General features: G+C 43.4%; 1 protein-coding gene across 2 annotated transcripts in view; it reads right to left on the reverse strand.

Moving 5' to 3' along the window:
* MTHFD1L (methylenetetrahydrofolate dehydrogenase (NADP+ dependent) 1 like) overlaps positions 1-25,497 on the reverse strand; it is a 346,407-nt gene that overhangs the window by 227,769 nt on the left and 93,141 nt on the right. For both annotated transcript variants that reach the window (XM_073557652.1, XM_073557653.1), the window contains exons 18-19: positions 20,736-20,876; positions 5,897-5,965 (exon numbers count right to left, since the gene is read on the reverse strand). In XM_073557652.1, coding sequence (XP_073413753.1) covers positions 5,897-5,965; positions 20,736-20,876 — 210 coding nt within the window. The remainder of the gene's footprint in view (positions 1-5,896; positions 5,966-20,735; positions 20,877-25,497) is intronic.

The raw sequence follows: 25,497 nt of genomic DNA on the forward strand, positions 1-25,497 counted from the left end.
CGACCACTCTTTGGGTCCGATCACTAAGCCAGTTATGAATCCACCTAACAGTTGCCTTGTCCATTCCATACTTAGTCATTTTTTCAATAAGGATTGTATGAGAGACTTTGTCAAATGCTTTGCTGAAGTCAAGATATACTATATCTACAGCATTTCCTTGATCCACCCAATCAGTAATACCATCATAGAAGGAAATTAAATTAGTCTGACATGACTTATTAGTTACAAACCCATGCTGACTCTGTTTAATCACTTCATTCTTATCCAGGTATTGACATACATGTTGTTTAATAATTTGTTCAAAGATCTTTCCTGGTATAGAAGTCAGACTCACCGGCCTATAGTTGCCTGGGTCCACCTTCTTCCCCTTTTTGAAGATAGGAACAACATTTGCTCTTCTCCAGTCTTCTGGCACTTCTCCTGTTCTCCAAGAATTTTCAAAGATTATGGAGAGGGGTTCAAAAATTTCTTCTGCTATCTCCTTCAGTACTCTGGGGTGTAATTCATCTGGACCTGGAGACTTGAATACATTTAGGTTAGCTAAGTGTTTCCTCACTATCTTTCTGTTTATAGATATCCTGGATTCTTCTATTCCCTTAATAGGACAGTGAATAACAGTTGATGTTACATTTCCTTTCTGAGAGAAAACAGATGCAAAATAGGAATTTAAAAGTTCAGCCTTCTCAACATCCTGTCTTACCATTTCATCATTTTCATCCTGTAAAAATCCTATAGCATCTTTGACTTTTCTTTTACTTTTGACATATCCCCAAAATCCTTTATTATTGCTTTTGACATCTCTTGCAAGCCTCAATTCATTTTCAGCTTTAGATAATCTGATTTGTGCCTTGCAGGTTCTGCAGACAGCATTATATTCTTCTTTAGATATGCCTCCTTCTTTCCATTTTATAAACATTTTTTGCTTCCTTTTTAGCATGTGCTTAAGTTCTGTGTTCATCCATCCTGGTTTCCTTAAATGCTTCCTATTCTTCCCTCTTTTCGGAATTGTTAACAACTGTGCTTTGAGAATTTCATTTTTCAAGATTTCCCATCCTTCCTGGACATTTTTGTCTTTAAGGATATCCAGCCATTGGATCCCTCCAATTCTCTTTCTGAATCCCTTAAAATCTGCCTTTCTGAAATCTAACCTTGACGTCTGAGTCTTCACAGGTCTTCCGCCTCTAGTTATCCAAAATTCTAAAATAGCATGGTCGCTACCTCCTAGGGTCCCAGCCACTTTTACCTCCTCAACCATTTCCTCCCTGTTTATAAGGATTAGATCCAAGGTAGCAGTTCCCCTTGTTTTCTCCTTTACCTTTTGGAAGATAAAGTTGTCAGCAAGAGAGGATAAGAATTTCCTTGACCTGTTAGTTTTGCCTGAGAGAGATTCCCAACAAATGTCTGGATAGTTGAAATCTCCCATGACAACTATGTCATATTTTTTGGAGAACTTGGCCATTTGATGCATAAAGAGTTCATCCATATCTTCAGCTTGCACAGGCGGCCTGTAGTAAATCCCTACAATGGTGTCCTTTCCATTGTTCTGTCCTTGTATTCTTACCCAAACAGTTTCCACAGAACTCCCAGTCTCTGAAGCTTCAATCTCTGTGCAGATATACGCATTTCTAACATACAATGCGACACCCCCTCCTCGTTTATCAAGTCTGTTTCTTGCAAATAAGTTGTATCCTTCTAGTCTTGTATTCCAATCATGTGTATTGTCCCACCAAGTTTCAGTGATTCCAATGACATCATATTTCTTTTCCTGTGTTAGTAGTTCCAATTCTCCTTGTTTGTTGCCCATGCTTTGTGCATTAGTATAGAAACATTTTAGTTTGTGATTGGTTTCTCTTTCTCCAATATTTTTTTTAATTAGATTCTTTCGTCTTTGTTCTTCCTTTCCACTTCTAATAGCAGAGTTCTCAGTAGCATTTGTCAGGTGTATGGCTTTTTCTGGTCTTTTGCTTCCCTTCCCATGTTGTTCTAGTTTAAAGCTCTCCTTACAAGTGTAGCAAGGCGACTTCCAAATACCTGCTTTCCAGTCTTCGTAAGGTGCACCCCATCTCTAGCAAGTAGTCCATCGTATAAGTAGTTCACTCCGTGATCCAGAAATCCAAATCGTTGCTGACGGCACCATCGACGTAGCCAGTTGTTCACCTGCAGAATCTTATTCCACCTCCTTGTTCCATGGCCATCCACTGGGAGGATGGAAGAGAAGACCACCTGCGCTCCCAGTTCTTTCACTTTCTTGCCTAAGTCTTTCTTGCCTAAGACTTAGTAAACTTCAGCTAGCATTGGAAGATGGGCTACACCTAAATGTTTCAAAATGTCTAAAGCCATTAAAGTCACCTCAAGAGTGTCCAGATGGCTTGAAAATTCAGGATGCATCTTCATTGAAATTCCTTTGCAGTGGTTCGGTCACGCACAGCTGCACCACTGGACAAGTACTTTGTATTGAAATAAGTGCAGAAACACAGTATACACTGTCCGAAATACCTGTGAACATACATCTGGACAGTCATTCATTTGTGCTACGAGGGGTTGTTGCCTTCATTCCAGGAACTGGCAATATGTCTCTTGGTCATTATGTTGCCTATTGTAGAAGAAAATTTAATGGCTGGGAGAAATATGATGACCTGTGTGACTTTATTACAACAGCCTCTGCAAAGACCAAGATACAACCCCATGTTGTAATATTTACAAAGGAGGAGTGAATATGTGGAGAATCTGTCTCATCATGAGTCCCGTGGCAAGTCACAGGCTCCAAGATTGTTGTGGAAAGTTTAAAAGTATCCTGGCACCAAACAAAGTGTTAGTAATGCTTTCCTCTAAGGTTGTTTTGGTGCTTAAAGTGTATGTTTAAAATAACCTAAAATATGCCTTACCAATATTTTTTTATTCTGTTAACATTTTGTTAATGTGGATTTCCCATTATGATTAAACCGTTTCATGGTTCTTTAAACAGTTCTGCTGTCTACAAAGTTTCATCTGTTATTGGTAATTCCATTTTTATCTGTGTTTGAGTTGCAAAGATTTATTAAGCTCTGAAGGTCCTGTTTAGTTGGACAGCTATATTAAAATAACAATACTTTTGTTTTGAGCCAGACACAAAATCATGGTCTACCACGGTTTTGAGTCCAGCAAGAAAACCACATATGGAGCAAAAATGAGCCAACTAGGGTCACTTGCGGACACCAGCCAGATCATAGAAATGAATGGAGCGTATGCCCAGTATGCCCAAATGTAATGTTAACCCAGCCATATTCACACTGCAATCCAAAGCCATCACACACAAAGTGGTGATGTCTACGGTCATTGCATATTTATGCAAAGATTTTCATAGAAGATGACAGTCACTTTACATAAACTGGCCAACGTCAAAAGTAATCACAATCTTTTTTTTCCCTGGAATTCTTTTTATAGTGCAACGTAATTTGGCTAAACAATGTGTTAGGCCTGCTGGGTAATATAAAAAAAAGAAACAAAACCCCTCAGCAGGCCCAGATGGAACTATGGGAGCCACTGGGTCCTAAAACCCTCCCTGCAAGGTGACGTCAGCAGGGAGAGGACAGCCAACACTCACGTGACAAAAATAACCAATAAGACTGCAGCTGAAAAGTCAGACACACCTCTGGCTGAGAAACCACAACAGAAAATATATACAATAATTTAATAACGTTGAGACCAGGTGCGGACCACTGGTGCCCCCGCCGATCTAGATTCCCTACGCTGCAACCCTAACTAGACCGTCAGACTTCACACCCGCAAGGGCGATCCACCCGACCACCATCTCCCTAGTCTCACTCCTGTCTCCAACCTGACTAGGGTGGGGGCCCTAGGGTTACAGCTGGTAGTGGCAGAATGTAAATAGGGCACCAGCAGTCCACAGATGTTCTTACCTGGTCCGTAGAAGAAACTGCAGAAGCAAACAATATCTCGGAAACCAAAGCGGCGCAAACGTTCATTTTTGCGGCACAAACCAGCACAAACGCAGCACAAACAAATGGTGTATTCATTTTTAAAATTTAAGAACATGGGGTGGAAAGTGGGCGGAGCTTCATAAAAATATAACGCGCAATATCTCTGGAACCAAAGCGGCGCAAACGTTCATTTTTGCGGCACAAACCAGCACAAACGCAGCACAAACAAATGGTGTATTTTTATTCATCTTTTGAGAACATGGGGTGCCAACTTCACACAGGTCTGATTAGAGCCTGTTGGTGCTCTCCTCTGAAGGGAGTAGTACACACTGTTGTAGGAAATCTTCAGTTTCTCAGCAATTTCTCGCATGGAATAGCCTTTATTTCTAAGAACAAGAATAGACTGTCGAGTTTCACATGAAAGTTTTTTTTTCTGGCCATTTTGAGAGTTTAATGGAACCAACAAATGTAATGCTCCAGATTCTCAACCAGCTCAAAGGAAGGTCAGGTTCATAGATTTTCAAGTCAGCCAAACTGTTTTCAGCTGTGCTAATGTACTTGCACAAGGGTTTTCAACGGTATTCTAACCATTAGCCTTCTTACACAGTTAGCAAACACAAAGTACCAAAAGAACACTGGAGTGATGGTGGTTGGAAATGGGCCTATATACACCTATGAAGATATTGCATTACAAACCAGACGTTTGCAGCTAGAAAAGTCATTTACCACATTAACAATGTATAGAGGGTATTTCTGAATCATTTAATGTTAGCTTCATTTGAAAAAAACTGCTTTTCTTTCAAAAATAAGGAAATTTCTAAGTGACCCTAAACTTTGGAACGGTAGTGTATATATCAAGAAAAATGTGGAAACTCTTGTGATAAAGTCATTTGCAGAGTACTAGAGGGGAGATGTGTGTCACTGAAGTTATTCACTTCAGTGACATGAACCTAGGAAAATGCTCCAGCACACTAAGTGCTGAGAGTGGTTAACCAGTCATGTTAAGGGCTAGCATTAATGAACAGTGAAGAGTGGGTGAGAGGCTGTTCACCATATCTCCAACTCTGGGGTTGGAGCGGTGATTTTGTGATAAGGAAAGCTGAACTTTTTTAATGTTTGTTTCCTGAGAGGACGGATCCCTCCAGCAACACGAACTGTGCTATATTTTATGTTTTGTTTTCCAGTTAGGCCAGAAAGGCAAAGTTAATTTTTCTAAGGCTGCACTGGTTTATGCAGTACGTTTAATAAACCAGTGGAAAATTTAAATGCAGCGTTCCTGAGTCTACGTCTATGTGCAACCAAGTGAGCCGATCTACCACATTGGAATAAAAAAATAAGATTGCAGGTATCAAAGTATCATTTTAATCAACTTTATATGACCTGTGTTCCCATATAGACAGCATAGGAGGAATGATCCAACTGACAGATTACTTTTAAAGAGTAATATTTTTATGTGCATAATTGAAATAAAAATGAACACAAATTTGTACTATACCTTAAGCATAGAAATTTGCGTCTTTCAACTCCTGGATTGATCTTTCATTCTCACTTCATGTATAAAGTGTGTTCAGTGAAGACATTTTCTTATCACCGAGATAGGAGATGACAGTTGGGGCTTGTAAAATTTTATGGATGGGGAGGAGCTAGAGGCAGATATTGACATTTTAGAGAAGGCGCTCCTGAAATTACAGTTCTACATAGAACTATGAGCATCAACAGTCGCCACCATCTCCGTAATGTGAAAAGCTGTATTCACTGAAGACATATTTACCTGAGATTTTGCTAACAAAATATAATATTTAACAGTTTATTTTCATGTGTACTATAGATTAATGAAAAAAATAATATAGTTAACGTTTAGTACAGATCTTAGTAATGACAATCACCTCCTTTCTCCATTACGCTGACACTTTAGATAAAGCAACAAAACTGCTGAAAAAACACAAAAACTTGCTTGTATGCAAGGAATCAGTTACCTCCAATGTTTGCATCAGAGTTGGCTTTATGGCATCTTTCATCAGAACGGTCAAAGCACCTGTAATGCCCTAAGAACAAAGGAAAAAAAATATTGAAATCAACAGAGCATTGGATCCCAAGTTAATTTTCAAGGTGATGGCAAATTAATAGCTTGATTTTGGGGCAACCTGGTTGTTCATCAGTAAATAAAGCAGCATATATAGACTATATTGCTATATACATCTATAAATGGGCACATCCGCTTTTAATTGTATTGTACATCATGATGCTATCACTACAAACAAGCCATAGCAGCTTGATAACTAACAGGCACATTGAACACGATTGAGGGGAAGTCGATACCCCCCTCCTCGCTATTGATAATAATGCTGATCTGTTAGAACCTACATTTGAATTCCACTTTATTGATGAAATCCTTTCTGAAATTACTGACCTAATTGTACGATACTATAAAATGCATGGAGGTCAGTGCCGGTGAATGTTTAGCAGTCAACTTTATAGATTTTCAAATTGCAGAATGCCATTTTGGCTATCCCTGTAAATGTAGAGGAAATAGTAGAGCAAAGGTAGAGTTAGAAACCTTGCAATTTCATGGTCAGGGCTGGTAAATAACCAAGGCGTTGTCCACCGTTTGGACAACCCCTTCATGAAGGGAACCCATCACCATGAAAATGCAGTCCAATCTGTAGGCACCATGTTACAGAGCAGGGGGGGGGTAGAGTAGCTTATCCCCTTTCTGCCAGCTGACGGGATAGTACGTCAGCTGGCAGTACCCCCGCTTTAATGAGGGCTCCGTTGTATCAAAGCCGGGACATGTCAGCTGTTTTGAACAGCTGACATGTGCCTGCAATAGGTGCGAGCGGAATCGCGACCCGCCCGCCCCTATTAACTAGTTAAATGCCGCTGTCAAACGCTGACAGCGGGATTTAACAAGCGCTTCCGGCTGCGTGGCCAGAAATACGCGCATCACTGACCCCCGTCACGTGATCGGGGGTCATTGGTATGTTGTCATAACCAGAGGTCTCCTCGAGACCTCTATGGTTGTTGATGACTGATTGTTATGAGCGCCACCCTGTGGTCGGTGCTCACAGCAATGCTGTAATTCTGCTACATAGAGATGATCTGTCCATCACCTCTATGTAGCAGAGGCGATCGAGTAGTGGCAGCTTCTAGCCTCCCATGGAGACTATTGAAGCAGGACAAAAGTAAAAAAAAAAAAGATTTTATAAATATGGAAAAGAAAAAAAGAAAAAAAAAACAGAAAAAAACAAAGGTCAAATCACCCCCCCTTTAGCACCATTAAAAAAAAAAAAACAACAAAAAAAAACAAATCAAACCTACACATTTGGTATCGCCGCATTCAGAATAATCCGATCAATTAAAGGAAAAGATTAACCCGATCACTAAACGGCGTAGCCACAAAAAAAAAAAAAAAAAAAAAAATAGAAATGCCAGAATTACGTTTTATTGGTCACTGCGACATTGCATTAAAATGCAATAATGGGTAATCAAATGTTCATATCTGCACAAAAATGGTATCATTAAAAATGTCAGCTCGGCAAGCAAAAAATACCGTATTTTTCGCTTTATAAGACGCACCCCCAAATGTGGTGAAGGAATAGAGAATTTTTTAATAAATGGGGTCCGTCTTATAATGCCAGTGTCCGTCTAACAAATCATATAGGGTATATGTCCCTCATAGCCCCCCATCCTAAAATTAGCCCCCTTAATCTGGATATGGCCATCTTATATTGAATATAGCCCCCTTGTGCTGGCACACGGGCCCCCTGTGGCTGGCACACGGTCCCCCTGTGGCTGAAACACGGCCCCCTGTGGCTGAAACACTGGCCCCCTGTGGCTGGCACACTGGCCCCCTGTGGCTGGCACACTGGCCCCCTGTGGCTGGCACACTGGCCCCCTGTGGCTGGCACACTGGCCCCCTGTGGCTGGCACACTGGCCCCCTGTGGCTGGCACACTGGCCCCCTGTGGCTGGCACACTGGCCCCCTGTGGCTGGCACACTGGCCCCCTGTGGCTGACACACTGGCCCCCTGTGGCTGACACACTGGCCCCCTGTGGCTGACACACTGGCCCCCTGTGGCTGACACACTGGCCCCCTGTGGCTGACACACTGGCCCCCTGTGTTAGATATCGCCTCCATGCTGCTGCTTTTAGTAAAATAAACTCTTTCCTTACCTTCTCAGCGCTGTCCCTCCTCGTGTCTCCCTCAGTGTGGTTGAGCTCCTCATCCACTTCCTGGTTCTCAGTGCCGGTCATGTGATCAGCACAGCAGAGTGATATCATCTCTGCGTGCCTGATGACAGCGGCAGCCGAGACACTGGGAGATCAGCGCTGGAGGAGGTAAGGAAAGAGTTTTTTATTTTACTATGGGCAGCAGCATGGGGGCGATATCTAACACAGGGGATCATGTGCAATCAAAGGAGGGCGCAGCCAGCTATAATATGCGCCTCTCCCCCAGCCAGTCACCGTGGTGCGGTTTCAGCACCATGGTGATGGACAGCGGCAGTATATACACCCCCCTCCCCCGTATATTCGGATTATAAGACGCACCCCCTACTTTCCCCCAAAATTTGGGGGAACAAAAGTGCGTCTTATAAAGCGAAAAATACGGTAAGCCCTCATCCAACCCGAGATCACAAAAAAAATGGAGATGCTACGGGTCTCTTAAAATTGTGCTTTTTTTTCTTCTTTTTTTTTTTTTTTTTTTTAAGCAAACTTTGGATTTTTTTTTCACCACTTAGATTAGAGAGAACCTGAACATGTTTGGTGTCTCTGAACTCGTAATGACGTGGAGAATCATAATGGCAGGTCAGTTTTAGCATATAGTGAACCTAGCAAAAAAGTCAATCAAAAAACAAGTGTGGAATTGCACTTTTTTTGCAATTTCATCGCACTTGGAATTTGTTTCCCATTTTCAAGTACACGACATGGTAAAACCAACGGTGTCGTTGAAAAGTACAACTCGTCCTGCAAAAAATAAGCCCTCACACTGCCATATTGACAGAAAAATAAAGTAAAACAGTTATGGCTCTGGAAAGAAAAAGGAGCGAAAAACGAAAACACAAAACCGAAAAAAGCTCCGGTCATTAAGGGGTTAACATAGTTTTGCAAGTGATAATTTGATATAACCTGCCTTTTATTCATTAGTCCTCTGCTCTGGCTGGGATTTTCTGTCCATTGGCCAGCCCCATCAGTGAGTATATGCAAAAACCCACCCTTCTGCACCGGCACAGCGTCGTACCAGTGATGTCAGCGCCAGGTCTCCCGGTGCTCGCATGTAAGTAGTTATACATGTTACGAGAGAACTCCAGCCTATTACCAGAAGTGGCTATTGAGAGTGCTCATACTTGTCCAAGGGAAGTGTAAGCTGAAGCTCATTAGCAGCCGCTGATTGTTCTGCCATGGGAGCGCTGCAGACTGTCACCCATGCTTTATGGGCCGACCTTGCTGGAACGGTGCAGAATTGTAGTATAAGTAACATGGGAGTGCTTCAGCATTTAGGAAGTCAATATCCAAGCAGTGGACAACCCCCTTTAAACCAGATGTGCCATGATTTTTAAACTAGAAATGACAATGTCTCTTTTGCTCCCAGTTTACACTAATGAATTACACAGCTTTACCTGAGAACAAGTAAAAGTAGAAAACGCAAAATAAAAAATTCCTGTGACTCTAATGACAAATACATCAGGAATTCTTGTGTGGTATGAATAATCCTCATTTAAATATTCCTTTTCACCTGCTTGTTTTCCCTCCATCTCTTCTCTTTTCAGGCCCTATGAAGCAAGAGCTGTCAAACAGGTGTGAAAGTGTACCAAAAGATTGTTTGGCGCTTTACGGCAGAACCAGTGGAACTTAGTTTGAACAGTCATTCTCTGCTGACAGAGTTCCCTTAAAGCTCTTAAATACAATGGAATAACGTCAACTGAAACAGCCAAGATTGGCTGACAGACTAATAATTTGGGGGCCTCTGGACTCTCCCACAGGATGGAGACTGATACGGCAGGTCCGATTTTTGATTGACAATCCTTATGTTCTCCCTGAGAGAAGTCACCGCCAGATGAGTGTCGCAGCGGCTTTTACTGAACACAGGGGCTCTCGCTGAGCCAAGGGTTCCCGTGTGGTAGGTAGTTGGCACAAATCATCGTTGGCTGAGCAATTATTCGGCTGAAGGACATTACTGATTTTAGCAGCTTCAGAAGAGTTTTGCTCAATTCAGAAGCTTGCCATTTGAAAACAGGAAGTGATGAGGGAAAAATTAATTTTTCATATAGGGTTTTCAATGTCAAAGGCAAGCATAAAGTACTGTACATTGTGTGGAGATTAGGCAAGTGGCAGGAAAAATGGGCCGAATGTTGTCAGAGACCAATGCAGAAGTTCAGCTTATCCTGTTCTTTATTGCAGGTGTACAGAATACATTGGTCTTGATTCATCAAAGTGTTTCTGCCAGAAATCTGATGTAAAACACTTTGAAAAATGGGCAGGACAGTCCATGGCAATATCAGTTTGCCAATTCACGATAAGCTATGGTGTATCTTACATCACAAGTCTTCCTCCAATCCCTCACTGGAGTATGGTTTGTGGCAAGGCGTACACACAGAGGCGCATGCCACTTTTAAGACGCAACCGATTCAGTAAGAATAGTGATGAGCGAGTATACTCGCCCGGATTTTCCCGAGCATGCTCGGGTGTCCTCCAAGTACTTTGTCGTGCTCGGAGATTTAGTTTTCTTCGTCTCAGCTGCATTATCTGCGACTGCTAGACAGCTTGAATACATCTGTCTAGCAGCCGCAAATCATGCAGATGACGACGAAAACTAAATCTCCGAGCATGCCAAAATCCTCGGAGACCACCCGAGCATGCTCGGGAAAACCTGAGCAATGAGTATACTCGCTCATCACTAATTAAGAAGTATTTGCCTTTTATGAATCAGGCACTTCCGACTCAAACACCCTGCCTTATAAAGACTGGTGTAAACAACGATGGTCTTGACGATTCAGGGCCCAAAGTTATTACAAAAGGCATAAAACACAAAATTAACCCCTTCTCAGCGCCAACTAGACTTCAGCTTTTTTTGACTATACAGATGTCCTAAAACCAACCAAAAATCACTAAAAGCAAACATGCATTACATCCCATCAATAGTACAACCTTAAGACCAGCAGTCCTCAGTCACAGTCTCTTGAACCTTCTGCGTCTTCAGAAAGTTTCTCTCCAACTGATGTGTGAACACTGCCCTAGCCTGTAAACCCAGTCATTAGCAGGTCTATCCTCTGGACTGACTGCTAGAGGCTATAGAGAAAAAGAAGCCATGAAGGTAGGACAGGTCCTGCTACCCAAAAAGTCCATCATCCCTTAAAAACACAGGACTGAAAACAGTAATTACCAGAGCTCTTTGCTGGAGCCATCCAGCTTTTTTGGATCTTTTATCCATCACCCAGTCTTTGTCTATGAGACATACACTTCCTGGAACCTAGTATACAAGGCAGAGGTGTCTTGGCCTCCCGACCATTTGTTCCATCGCCCTATACATGTGTTATGTACAAGTTTTTTTAAAAACATGCCTCACTACATGCATTATGTGCAAAGTTTTTCCTTAAACTAGTGGAAACTCCTAAATTTACGAAACAGAGAATAGAGTCCCTCCAGTTAGTAGCAAACTATTTATATTGGGCAATAAAAACCACAAAACTCCATTGTTATACTGGAAACACGTCGCAGTAAAATTAGGGGATCTGCGGTGAATAACACGCCAATAAAGCCCACAAAGCTAAGGAATTGTAACAAGTATAGTGTGGTTTATTTGCGCTGATTATTCACAGTGGTTAGCTAATACTTCTCCCATTCTGCCAATAAAAAAGACCACATAAAGCGAGAATTAAGAAGGTATTAAAATATATTGAAGCGTTATGAGTTGCACATGGCACAGCCGCCATTACACCGAAAGGAAATCCTCTGCATTCAAGCAAAGATCGTGCTTCATTAAACAGACTTGGTCATACTTAGTTCATATATCAAATGTCCGCTCAACGGCTAATCTATGTCAGATCCACTTAGTGTAATTGATACAACAAGGTGGCAGCCGTCAATCACATTCAGGGTTAACAAACAGAACTCCCAGCAGATCTATACATTCACTGTTTATTAGGAGGAAAAGAATTTGGCAAGAAATAAATTCGCTGGAACCAGATATTTCCTGCCGTGCATTTCATGCTTTTCAGAAAACGAGAGTTCGGTACATTTTTGTATCCAATACTTTTGGAAAATACAAAGATCTATACATTAATGCTCCAAAATGTGTACCATTATTCACCCGACTGTCATGTGTAAATCTAAATATAACAAATGGAAACAAGAGAAGCCTAAACAACAAGAAACAAGTATTACAAAATGGTTATCTGCCGAGCTTTAATGATGTAACAAGGTTTCGGTATTCTTTGTGACAGGAGCTTCACATCGCCAGGCAGACAGGTTTTGATAACATTCGAATTCTTTTGCACCGGTGAATTCATTTGCACCATTGGGGTAAACTGAATTACTTTTGCAAAGCAAGACTAAAATGCAAAAAAAATATACAGTGCCTTGCGAAAGTATTCGCCCCTGGAACTTTTCAACCTTTTCCCACATATCATGCTTCAAAACATAAAGATTTCAAATGTAAATTTTTGGTGAAGAATCAACAACAAGTTGTGTATCCTGCGTGTGCGCACTGAAGCTGTGTGTAGCTTGTCACGGCGCATGCGCAGGGTGCTGTTCGCCATGGCGCAAGCGCGGCTCCCAGACTGACATTGTGCAAGCGCAGAATTTTCCAAAGCAGATTTGAGTGACGTCTGTGAAACCCCGGGATCAAATTGCGTGGGCTGCGACAACCGTGACTTCATGAACTGAGGACCCCATACATATTAGACCAACGCTAGCCAAACCTGCTCATATAGTCCCAAATGACAGTATAATGTCAAAGCAGTGGACCCTTGTCCGATGGTTACATGGCAACATGGACCTGTTTTTATTTGGGTTGGGTAGTTTAAGGGTTAATGCTGTCTCTAAGTTTCTTCTTTCAGGTTCTGAGGAATTGTTTTATTAATTGGCTGGTTATTAACCAATAAGAAATCGAGTTGTGTGAATTGACCTGGTAACGGGCTTTGATTGGTCTGCCTTTTCAGCGGGAGTAAAGGACTATATATACTGGAACCTGAGGTGATTTCATCACTTTTCAACTTTGAAGTTAAGAAGATGGACGCTCTGCTAGCACAGCTGTTATCTCGTGTGAGGGAAGAAGGAGGGGAGTCATGGTTACGTGACTGCTTATCTCAGCCTGTGTTATCACATACCTCAGCAGCTGCGGGGGTTTCTGTGGAGAATGCCCCCGATGTGATTGTTCCTGCAGCTGAAGCCATGGAGAGTGGTGAAAGCAGGAGTGGATCCAGGAGGCGGAGGCCAAGAGAAGCTTATTCCCCACCGCCCCCTACCCCTCGCAGACACCGCGCTGCAGTGAGGAAGTCCCCTGTGGAGGCTCAGCGGGCCAGGGCCCCATCTGGAAGCAGAATTGACAGGAGGAGAGGATCTCTTTCTCCATCACGGGCCTCTGGCGCCATCTTGTGTTCGGCCAGGGAATTGCAACCTCAGGAGAGGTTTATTGAGAGGAGAAGAGATGATTGTGTTCTGCCACAGGCTGAAGCACAAGCCCAGGTTCTGCAAGTACCCGCGGGAAGAGGAGATGTTGGAGTTGATTGTCGCTACGCCCGAGCTCATTCTAGCCAGAGGATCAGAAGCCCCGGATCTGGCTGCGGTGTGGATGCCTCATGATCTTCAGGCCGAGGTTCAGCCTCCACCTAGGTGCCGGACCTCTTTGACTTCACAGGATCCGAACATGGAACGACCTGCTGCTGGTGGTGAGATTGACGCTTTTTCTTCTCTTAATGCAGATAGGGATTCTCCTGCTTTTGTTCAGGACTTAGTTAATAGGGTTGTGGCGGAAGTTAGAAGTTCAATGGGGGTTAATTCTCAGATGTTACCCTCAGCTGTCGGAGCTGTGGGAGTGGATGAATCCCTTTACCGCGAGGCTATGACCTGCGATGTCTCCCCTTTGACTGTCTCAGTCAGACAGTCAAAGATAAAATATGGAATAAGGAATATGTTGACATTTTCTCATTGCTGCCTGGTGGGAAGGATTATAGCTCTCGGCTTGAGAGGAAAGAAGCAGACGGCGATGAGAAGAAGAAAACTTTTAAATCTTTTCATATGTGGCTTCAGGCCTTCAATATTTTTGCCGCTGTTTTAGGGGAAAAACATCCCTCGCTATGCAGTGGGCTGTTTCAGCACTCAGACTCTATCTTGGAGGCTTACAAAAGCTTTGGAGGGGTCGCATGGCTTCATTATGACGAAGCGTTTCGTCAGAAAATGGCCGTGCACCCCTCGCTGGCGTGGGGTACTAAGGATGTGGGCCTTTGGCTCAACCTTATGCTGCCTCAGAGGTCCGCAGGACCTAAACAGCAAAGCAGCTTGCCTTTGAAAAAGGGTTTCTGCTTTGCTTTTAATGACTCTATGTGTAAGTGGCAGGCAAACTGTCGATTTCGCCACGAGTGCTCCTTTTGCGGCGGCAGTCATCCCGCCGCAAAATGTTTTAAGAAGGCAAATCAGCTGTCTCAGCAGCCACAAGGTGGTGGGAGGGACTCAATTTTCAAGAGCTCGGACGCCTGTGAAGGTACTAAATATGGTCCCTTGGTTGGACCGTTACCCCGACCGCAAGAAGGCCGAGTTAATCAGTAATGGTTTTTTGTACCTGGTTTTTCTGGTATTGGTTGTACGGTCTCAGGTAATTTGTCTTCAGTGCGTTCATTTTCCTCTGAGGTTCGGGCTCATATTGAAAAGGAGTTGTCTTTGGATCGGATCGCGGGGCCGTTTTTAGAGCCTCCATTTTCGGGTTTTCGGGTATCCCCTTTGGGTGCCGTACCCAAGAGGGATTCGCATGCGGTAAGAGTTATTCATCATCTTTCTTATCCAAAAGGATCGTCATTAAATGATCAAGTCGATCCGTCGGAGTTTCCGGTTTCATACACGCCGTTTGATGTAGCAGTGGACGCTCTGCGTCGGTTTGGCCGTTTCACTCTTTTGGCTAAGGCGGACATCAAGTCGGCTTTTCGTCTTCTCCCGGTCAGTCCAGAGGGTTTTAATTCACTGGGTTTTTCGTTCGACAATTTGTTTTATTTTGATAAATGCCTCCCGATGGGATTCTCGCTCTCTTGTTTTTACTTCGAATCTTTTTCGACGTTTTTGGAATGGGCGACTTTTGAAGAAGCGAATTGCGGGTTTATTTTACATTATTTGGATGATTTTTTGTTTTTCGGTACGGAGTTTTCGGGAGATTGCTTTAAACTGCTGGATACTTTTCAGCGTTTAATGGAGTTTTTTGGTGTTCCTCTGGCGCCTGAGAAAACCGTTGGTCCTTGTACGTGTCTGGAATTCTTAGGTGTGATTTTAGATACTTCCGCGATGGAATTGAGGCTTCCTCAGGTCAAAGTTCAAAAACTGGTTTCCCTGATTGATTCCTTGCTGCTTAGGAAAAAAGCTACTTTGAGAGAATTCCAATCTCTTTTGGGATCTTTGAATTTTGCCCTGAGGATCTTGCCAATGGCTAGAGCATTTTCCCGTCGGCTGTATGACAGTATTAAGGGAGTCCATGGTGCAGGCGATCAAATTCGGTTAACAGCGGAGCTTCGTTCGGATCTTGGTGTTTGGAGGAAATTCCTTGTGTCCTTTAATGGGATTAGTGTAATGCAGGAGGATTTTGTGGACTCCGACGCATTGTCGGTTTTTATTCGTTCTTTTCCTTCCTCTGGTTTTGTGATCTGTTTTTGTTCCACGTGGGACTCATGGTCGTGGCCGTCGGAATGGGTGTCTTCTGGGATTGTTTCTGGCTCTGCTCTTCTGGAAGTGTTCGCAGTATTGGTATTGTTGACGCGGTGGGGTGAATGTTTAGCTAATAAACGTGTCCGGGTGAGGCTGGAGTTGGTTGGTTCGGTCTTTGCGATTAACACTTTGGCTACTAAATGCAGTTTCATGGCTAGGGTTTTGAGGGAGTTGGTTTTGACCTGTCTTTTGCATAACATTTGGTTAAAGGCTTCTTTGCATCAGGAGCAAGGTCAATTTTTGGTGGTTTTGTCTCACGACAGCGTTTGGAAGACTTTCTGTGTCAACATCCAAGGATGGAGCGAGAAAGTGTCCCTTGCCCGCAATCCTTGTGGGGTGTGATGGGGATATCATCCAGTCACTGATACGTAATTCTCTGGCTCCTTCGACTTGGTGTTCTTATTCAGCATCTTGGTCTGATTGGAAGATGTTCTGTTCAGTAAATAATTGTCATTGTTTGTCCTACGACGCTAGTTTAACCCTAGCCTTCTTGCAAGAAAAGGTAAAGTTTGGTGTCAGTTCTTCCGGTCTCCATCGGATTTTGGCTGGGATCTCCTTTTTCATGCAACTTTACGGTCGGACGTCTTTACATGGGCTTTTTCCGGTGCGCCAATTTCTAAAGGGTTTAAGGAAAGCGAATTTTCGTCCGGACTGTAGACGGCCTATATCAGTGGACCTGCTGATGCGGTTATGGGACACTTTGCCCAAGGTCTGTTTCGATTCATTCGAAACTTGCTTATTCCGGACGTGCTTCGTTTTTGCATTTTTTGGCGCGTTTCGGGTTTGCGAGCTGGTCGCCTTGAACAAGGTTTCGCCGTCAGGTTTACAGGTCTCTGACGTTACCGTTTATTTTTCGTCGGTCATTATTCGGCTCCGTCGTTCCAAAACAGATCAACTGGGTAAAGGCGTGTCGATTCGGCTTGGGGCCGTTCCAGATTCTCCGCTTTGCCCTATGGCAAACTTGTTACGTTGGTTTTCTTTCCGCCCTAAAGTCAATGGCCCATTATTTTTGCACGGCTCTTTGGAGCCGGTCACGAAATTCCAATTTGGTGTTTTACTTAAGAAATGTTTGCTATTTTTGGGTCTGGGACACCTAAGTATTACCCCACATTCTTTTAGGATCGGGGCCGCAACTGAAGCGGCCCGTCTTGGGCTGTCAGAAGACAGGATTAAACGTCTGGGAAGGTGGGAATCTAATAGAGCAGAATTGTATATTCGTCCTTACCTGGCATTCACGGTTTAATTTTTGTTCTTTTGTTATAGGTCCAAGGACTATATGGATAGTAGGACATTCTTACGTTCATTGGGCTCATCGTAGAGAAAGTTTTCGGCCTTATACAAACAATTTGTGTTTCGATCCGGCTACCGTCCGTATTTTTTGGCATGGCGTTCGTGGCTTGCGCTGGGGGGATCTGTGCCAGCTTATTAGAGAGCTCTCATCCTCCTGTCCTCTTCCCGATCTGTTGATTGTTCATCTCTCGGTGAACGACTTGGGTAAGATCCGGACTTGGGATTTGTTTTGGTTAATGCAGAGGGATATGAATTTACTCCGTTCTATGTTTCCCGGGACTTTTCTAGTTTTTTCCGAAGTCGTTCCCAGTTTGATCTGGAATGGTGGCCCGTTAGGTTTTGTGAACGGTATCAGGAAGAGGAGTAACAGGAGGATGGAAAGATTCATGTCTAGTCTAGGTTTTTTCTCTTTTCGCCATTTGGATTTGGAAGGCTTTTTGCCGGGCCTATATCGTCCGGATGGTGTTCATCTGGGGGACATAGGCCTCGATATCTTTAATTTGGGCCTCCAGACGGTTGTGGAGCAGTGGCTGGTTGTTTTGGGAGTGGTCAGCCATTCGTGATGTCTGCCCGTTTGGGTACGATTGCTCCTTTCAAGGAGCGAATTTTGGTTATCGGATTAATAAAGGAATTATTTATTAAAGAATTAATTATTTGGTGGATTTTGGTTTTTCCCATGGATTTCAGTAACCCTCAATAAAGTTTACATGGCCACTTTTCTCCACATATGTCTGGATGTCTCAATTATTTATTATAGAGTATTTAAGTTTGTTGGGTCCTATGTTGCCATGTCAAAGCAGTGGACCCTTGTCCGATGGTTACATGGCAACATGGACCTGTTTTTATTTGGGTTGGGTAGTTTAAGGGTTAATGCTGTCTCTAAGTTTCTTCTTTCAGGTTCTGAGGAATTTTTTTATTAATTGGCTGGTTATTAACCAATAAGAAATCGAGTTGTGTGAATTGACCTGGTAACGGGCTTTGATTGGTCTGCCTTTTCGGCGGGAGTAAAGGACTATATATACTGGAACCTGAGGTGATTTCATCACTTTTCAACTTTGAAGTTAAGAAGATGCCCGCCCGCCCTCCCCAATTTTATGTAATTCTCTCTTTTTCCGTCATGAAAACTTTATTAGAGTTGGGTACGATTGCTCTTTTCAAGGAGCGAATTTTGGTTATCGGATTAATAAAGGAATTATTTATGGAATTATTTATTAAAGAATTAATTATTTGGTGGATTTTGGTTTTTCCCATGGATTTCAGTAACCCTTAATAAAGTTTACATGGCCACTTTTCTCCACATATGTCTGGATGTCTCAATTATTTATTATAGAGTATTTAAGTTTGTTGGGTCCTATGTTGCCATGTGTACTGAGGGGGATGGGGCGAATATCCCAAGGCACATCATATTGGACCCATGTTTATTGAGTTCTTGGTGTGATAAGCCACCACCAGAAGAGTATGGTAGTGGCATGCTGAGGCCATGTGCACACGTTGAGTATTTGGTGAGTTTTTTACCTCAGTATCTGCAAGCCAAAATCAGGAGAGGAGCAATCAGAGGAAAGGTATAATAAAAACACGTCACCACTTCTGCGTTTATGACCCACTCCTGGATTTGACGTACAAATACTGAGGTAAAAAAATTAAACAGTGAAGGCAATTATATTTCTTGTTAAATTTTTCAACATTTATTTCTAGGTTTCGGATAATGCTAAGAGAATAGGAGACAGTAAACCAAAATGTTTTCTCCCATTATATTCAGTTCAGTGACGTAATCTATATGTGGACAAGTGGAACAATACTTCTATTTTCACACACGCTTTCAATAAACAAGTAGATAAAGAAACAAGGTGCTTTTATCAAGTACCCCAGGGTGCGTTTACAATAGCGGACTTGCAACCATATAATAGTCCGAAAACATCTGTAATAGATGTACAGTGTGAAGAAGCTGCCGTTCTCGGCTTTTACACAGGAGGACGCGGTGCCCAGAATTAGGTTTTTTCGTGCAGTCCAAAAAAAAAATCATTTCACCTGACATATGAGCATTTTGGTCTTCGGTCGGCAGCCTGGTTAGGCCTCTTTCACACTTCAGTTTTTTGCATCAGTCAAAATCCGCCAAAAGGACGGATGGCGGAACCGTTTTAGTACTGATGACAACGGATGCCACCTGTCCTTTTTTTTTTTTGACGGATCCGACAAATTAAGAATTTTAAAGGAATCGCAGCCTGAAAAAAGACAGAGCGAGAGAAAAGGAGAGAGAGAGAGCGCGAGAGAAAAGGTGAGAGAGAGAGAGAGAGCGAGAGCGAGAGCAAGAGAAAAGGAGAGAGCGAGAGCAAGAGAAAAGGAGAGAGCGAGAGCAAGAGAAAAGGAGAGAGCGAGAGCAAGAGAAAAGGAGAGAGCGAGAGCAAGAGAAAAGGAGAGAGCGAGAGAAAGAAAGGGAAAGAGCGAGAGAAAGAAAGGGAAAGAGCGAGAGAGCGAGAGAAAAGGAGAGAGCGAGAGAGAAAAGGAGAGAGCGAGAGAGAGAAAAGGAGAGAGCGAGAGCATTTTTTCTTTTTTGTCCGGCACCCAGAAAGAATTTCGGGTTAAATTAGTGTCTGGAGGATCCGCCAGAGAAAAAAACGTTGCAAGCTCCGTTTTGAAATCTTTGAGGATGGTGACGGACAGCAACTTTTGGCGGATCCGGAAAAAAAACGGATGCAACGGACGGCAATCCGTCACAATCCGCCAATAATGGAAGTCAATGGGGAAAAAAAAAAAAGGATCCTCAAAAGAAAATTGAGGATCCGTTTTTTTCAGAACCTGGTGGATTGTGACGGATTGTAAAAAACTGAAGTGTGAAAGAGGCCTTAGACTGCACAATTATCAGTAATCGAGCATTCCTAGGAACACTCGTTCACCAGAATCGTGCTGTGCAACTGGACCTTTGGTAATTGATAAACCCTAACTAAAAGAGAGGTAAAAAGAATGAAAAGGAAAACCAGAGATCAATCGAGGAGGACTGCATGAGACACAAGAAAATCCATGATGAAGGCTTCACATATGTGTGCATTAAGAGACTATGCACCTAGATCAGTCTCTTACGCGCTCCTATCTAATAGGGAGCCTGTGTTGTAGAATCGCATTACGTTTTCCAGCTGCAAGGGCTGCAGCCAGGCCGCTGGCCATCTACAAGCGTGTTCTGCTAAGCAATGTAATTACAAGGGGAGGCGCACATCATTGGACAATAGCATTCCTAAACTGCATAGATTTCTTAGCACCAGTCTTCATTACAAGGCTTTCTCAGAAGCTGGAAAATGATCATACCCAAGGGCAAATTAAATTTCCCAAATGAGCTTTGCACGACAAATAAGCCTCCTTACCTTGTCATGCCAGAGCCGGCATGTCACTCTACACAAGGAGAAACGTTACCCCTTAGATCTCATACCCAAGGGTTAATAATGCATGAATAAGTGAATATGGCACATTAACAGAGCTTATGACAGCAAATCTTCCACGGTCTTACTTCCCCTTCCTAGTCCCAAAATTTTCCCCCAGTCATCTCAACATAAACTTAATTAGCAAAGTACAATGCAATATTATAATGTATAACTACAGCATGAAGCATTTAGCAGCGAATAACCCTTACCAGGTCTTCGGCTGTCACCGGCTGCCCTTTTTTGTCACTGGCTACCACCATCTTGCCAAATCTTTCCTTCATATCATGCAAGTTGTTTGTTAAGGCAAGTATAGCCATGATTTCACTTGCCACAGCAATGTCAAACTGGGTCTGGAAACAAATATTTCAAATAATATCAGATAATCCATGTCACTCATAAAACCACCCATAAAATGAAGCCGTGACGACTGCGCCATCAATAGTGATCATTTACATGTAACTTCATACATAAAATGCCTTTCTAATAAAGCTAAATTTACGTTTAAATCATGATTTAAAGCAACAATTTTAAGAAATGATACCCGGCAAAGAATTATAATCTGCAGCATTGCCACAATAACCACTATACAGAATGCGTTGCTGGGAAAGCGTAGACCACAGAAACTTTGGCTACACAGTCAATAACACATCATAGCCATTTGGTATTACTTAAGCAATTAAAAGGATTATTCCTAAAAAAAAAAAAAAAAAAAAAAAAAAAAAAACACACACACCATGATAGCACACCTTAGAGGGATCCGCCCCGCCAGGACAGGAACCTACTGAAATATAAGGGGCGGCACCTCTCCCCCGCTTCAGTTGGTTACAGAGCATGAGAGGACTTCCCGCTTAGTTACATGTTTATCCAACACCACATCACACAAGTACACCCTACTAACGTGCACACCCATACGGTGAAAGGGGGGGGGGGGGGGATATACGGGTGCTGTCAAGGGTTTCGGAAAAACCGGCTACCGATAAGTAACCATGGTGGTTTTCCCTTCACCCATGACAGCACACCTGAGAGATTTTTGGAGACTTCGTAACACCTTAGGGAGGGATCACGGCTTGCAGCACCCTTCTACCAAAGGTTAAGTCAGCAGAGGAGGATAGATTTAATCTATAGTGTCTAAACAAGGTTGATGGTGAGACCCAGGTAGCGGCCTTACAAGTTTGGTCTATTGATACCTCTGCCTTTTCGGCCCAGGAGGTCGCCACGGCTCAAGTGGAATGAGCCTTGATGCCTTCAGGAATTGGAATGCCACTAGCTGAGTAGGCTACACTAATGGGCCTCCCTAATCCAACTGGCAATGGTCCCCTTTGACACTCCGTAACCTTTTCTGGCACCCTGGAAGGCTACAAATAGGGACTGGGTCCTCCTCCACTGGCTAGTCACTGACATATATTCTAGCAGGGCCCTTTTAACATCCAGTTTGTGGAATTTCTCCTCCCCTGGGTTTTTTGGATTCTCACAGAAGGAGGGGGGACAATTTCCTGGCTCCGATGGAAATCTGATACTACTTTAGGTAGATATGCGGGGTCTGTTTTTAACACAACCCTGTCCTGGTACACCTGGGTATAAGTTGAATTCACCGAGAGGGCCTGCAAGTCACTTACTCTACGGGCCACTAATATAATTTTATTTTTTTATTATTTATTTATATAGCACCATTGGTTCCATGGTCCGGTACATGAGAAGGGGTTACATACAGATTACAGATATCACTTACAGCAAACAAACTAACAATCACAGACTGATATAGAGGGGAGAGAGGACCCTGCCCTTTCGGGCTTACATGCTACAGGATGGTGGGGAAGGAGACAGTAGGTTGGGGGGTTACAGCAGTTCCAGTGATGGTGAGGCGGTAGCTCCAGTAGTGGTGAGGAGGCAGCGGGGATCACTGCAGGCTTTCCTGAAGAGGTGGGTTTTCAGGTTCCGTCTGAAGGATCCGAGTGTGGTTGATAGCCGGACGTGTTGGGGCAGGGAATTCCAAAGAATGGGGGCTATTCGGGAGAAGTCTTGGAGGCGGTTGGGTGAGGAGCGAATAAGTGTAGAGGAGAGAAGGAGGTCTTGGGAGGACCGGAGATTCCTTGAGGGAAGGTATCTGGAGATTAGTTCAGAGATGTATGGAGGAGACAGGTTGTAGATGGCCTTGTAGGTCAGTATTAGTAATTTGAACTGGATACGCTGAGGGAATGGGAGCCAGTGAAGAGATTTACCGAGGGGAGAAGTGGAGGAGTAGCGAGGAGAGAGATGAATTGCTCTTGAGGCCCCCCAGGGTCCCTGGACCGCCTGACCCCTTAGGTGCGCTCCCCCGCCTGCGGAACTCGCATCTGTCAGAATTATGTTGGTCACTGGTCTGTCCCATAGTATCCCTGACTGTCAGGTTTGTCCTGTCTAACCACCATATGAGAGAGTTTTTGACCTCGAAGGAAAGCTCCAACCTTCCTTCTAAACGCCCTCTCAGCGATTTTTGGGCTGACAGAATTTCTCCCTGAAGCTGTCGGGTGTGGAATTGTGCCCACCTGACCGCTGGGATACACGCTGTCAAGGTGCCTAGCAAGGACATCGCGCTTCTCAGGGTCATGTGAGGTTGGTCTAGGGCAACCAATTTCATATTTCTCACCTTTTCCATCTTGGCCACTGGCAACAGACAACTTTGTTGTTCTGAGTCCAGGATGAACCCTAGAAAAATCTCTTTAGGGGTTGTAGCTTTGATTTTTTGATGTTTACCATCCACCCCAGAATTTGTAGGGTGTCTGTTACTCTTTCCACATGCGCCGTGAGCTGCCCACTATTAGGAAGTCGTCCAAATAGGGTATTATGACTGTGTTGTGGATTCAGAGGAAGGCTGTCATCTCCGCTATGATTTTGGTAAACACTCTCGGGGCTATGGATATGCCGAACGGAAGGGCTCTGAATTGAAAAGGTCTGAGCTTGCCCTGGATGTAGAGCGCCACTCTTAAGTATCTTTGATAACCTGGGTGAATCGGCATGTGATAGTATGCATCCTTTAGATCTACTACGGCCATAAAACAATTGTGGTGTAGCAGTTTTATGACTGTAGTTACCGACTCCATTTTGAAGGTCTGATTTTTTTATCCACTGATTGAGACCTCTGAGGTTTATGATTGTCCTGAATGACTGGTCCGGTTTTTTTTATTGGGAAGAGGGGTGAGTAGAATCCCGTTCTCTCCTGTCCGCTCGGGACCTTGGACAGAACGTGCTTGTCTAGCAGACTTAAGATTTCTGACTCCAGGGCCAATTGTTCTTCTATCCCCTTCCTGATGGGGGTCACAACAAATGATGCTCTCGGCCGCTGAAAAAACAGGATTTTGAGGCCTTCTCTTATGATCTTTAAGATCCAGGCATTGGAAAAGATACTTTCCCAGGCCTGGGAAAAAAGCATCAGTCTTCCCCCTACCGGAATGCTGGAGTCATTGTGGGGATTTTTTGGAGGATGAGGTGGCTCCTCCGAACATGAATCCGGACCCCTTCCTTTTGTCCTCCCATTTTCTCCTTTCCCCCGGAGGACGGCCCCTGTTGAATTTTGACGGCCTTCTCTGCTCTGCTGGAAACCTGGGGAAGCCCTTCTTTCTTTTTTTTTTTTAAATTCGTTTATTAAACCATAAACAGTTTTACAGTACACACATTTAGTACAAGATGTTAAGCTTGATACAAAATATATATGTTCAAATAGCATGTAGACGTGAGACATAATGCGTGCATCAATTGTGTGTAAATAAAGCAAACATAATATCAATTCAATCACAGTAGTATTGTGTTAATGCACCAGTAGTAAAACCTGCCTGGCTTCTAAACCCTACCTACATCTACCAAAACAAACAAACTATTCCGCAGCCTACTTGTATATAATGAGCGGTTTACTGTGCGATATCTCCGCTCTGCAAAGTAAGGTGAGAGGAGTTCCACCTCTCCCAAATCTTTTTGCATTTACCCGGGTACCCTCTATTTTGGTACAGTGTACGTTCATATGGGATAATCGAATTTACTAGAGTGATCCAGGACCCAAGAGAGGGAGGTGAATTCCCCATCCACCGTAGTGCTAGTATCTTCCGTGCCATGAACAGTGTCTCCCGTAGAAAAATCCCAACATAATGACCCCATGTCTCCTCATCCCACACTCCAAACAGACAGATCAGTGGCTCAAGAGGAACTGGGGTTTGTACCAAGGATGTTAATAATGATGTCACCCCTCTCCAATATTGCACAACAACAGGACAACACCAGATCATATGAATAAAGTCTGCATCCATTGAATGACACCTCAAAGATTCCGATGACGGGTATCGGCCCATCTTAAAGAGTCGAATTGGGGTCAAATATTATTGATTAATAATATACAGTTGTATCATCTTGTTGTTGGCAGACAGACACCCAAATTGGTGACTCCAGGATTTCTTCCCATTCCTCACTTTGTGTATCAGGGATGAGCCCCTCCCATTTCTTCTTAACGGAATCTAAGGCACATTCTGTCCTCACTGACAACATATATGTATATAGAGAGGAGATGAGACCTTGAGGGCCTTGTGACTTGAGGATCCCTATCAAGGGTAGAGATGAAATGGCATCACTTATATTTAGACTTCTCACATGCGATTGAAAAGCTGACAGTTGTAAATAACGGAAGAACTGGGATCTCAGAACACCTCGATCAGCCTGTAATTGCTCAAAGGACACCAAAGTACCATGATCGTATTGATCACCTATCGTAGAGACACTGTATTGAACCCAGAACTCGGTGGATGAATGTTCACGTAGCACCGGGAGGTAGTTATTATTCCACAGAGGCATTTTAGCTATAGTATCCCCAAATCTAACCACCCCCTTAATCTGTCTCCATATCGATCGAGCCAGATGGAGCAGAGGCAACAGTCTCAGGACATTTATTTTCCTCATTTCCAAAAAAACCCAGTGGGCAACCAGTTCCTGCAGCATGAAGTAGATGAC

Source organism: Dendrobates tinctorius, unplaced genomic scaffold, assembly GCF_039654945.1.
Source record: "Dendrobates tinctorius isolate UK_male_01 unplaced genomic scaffold, ASM3965494v1 ptg000250l, whole genome shotgun sequence".
NCBI classification, from domain to species: Eukaryota; Metazoa; Chordata; class Amphibia; order Anura; family Dendrobatidae; genus Dendrobates; species Dendrobates tinctorius.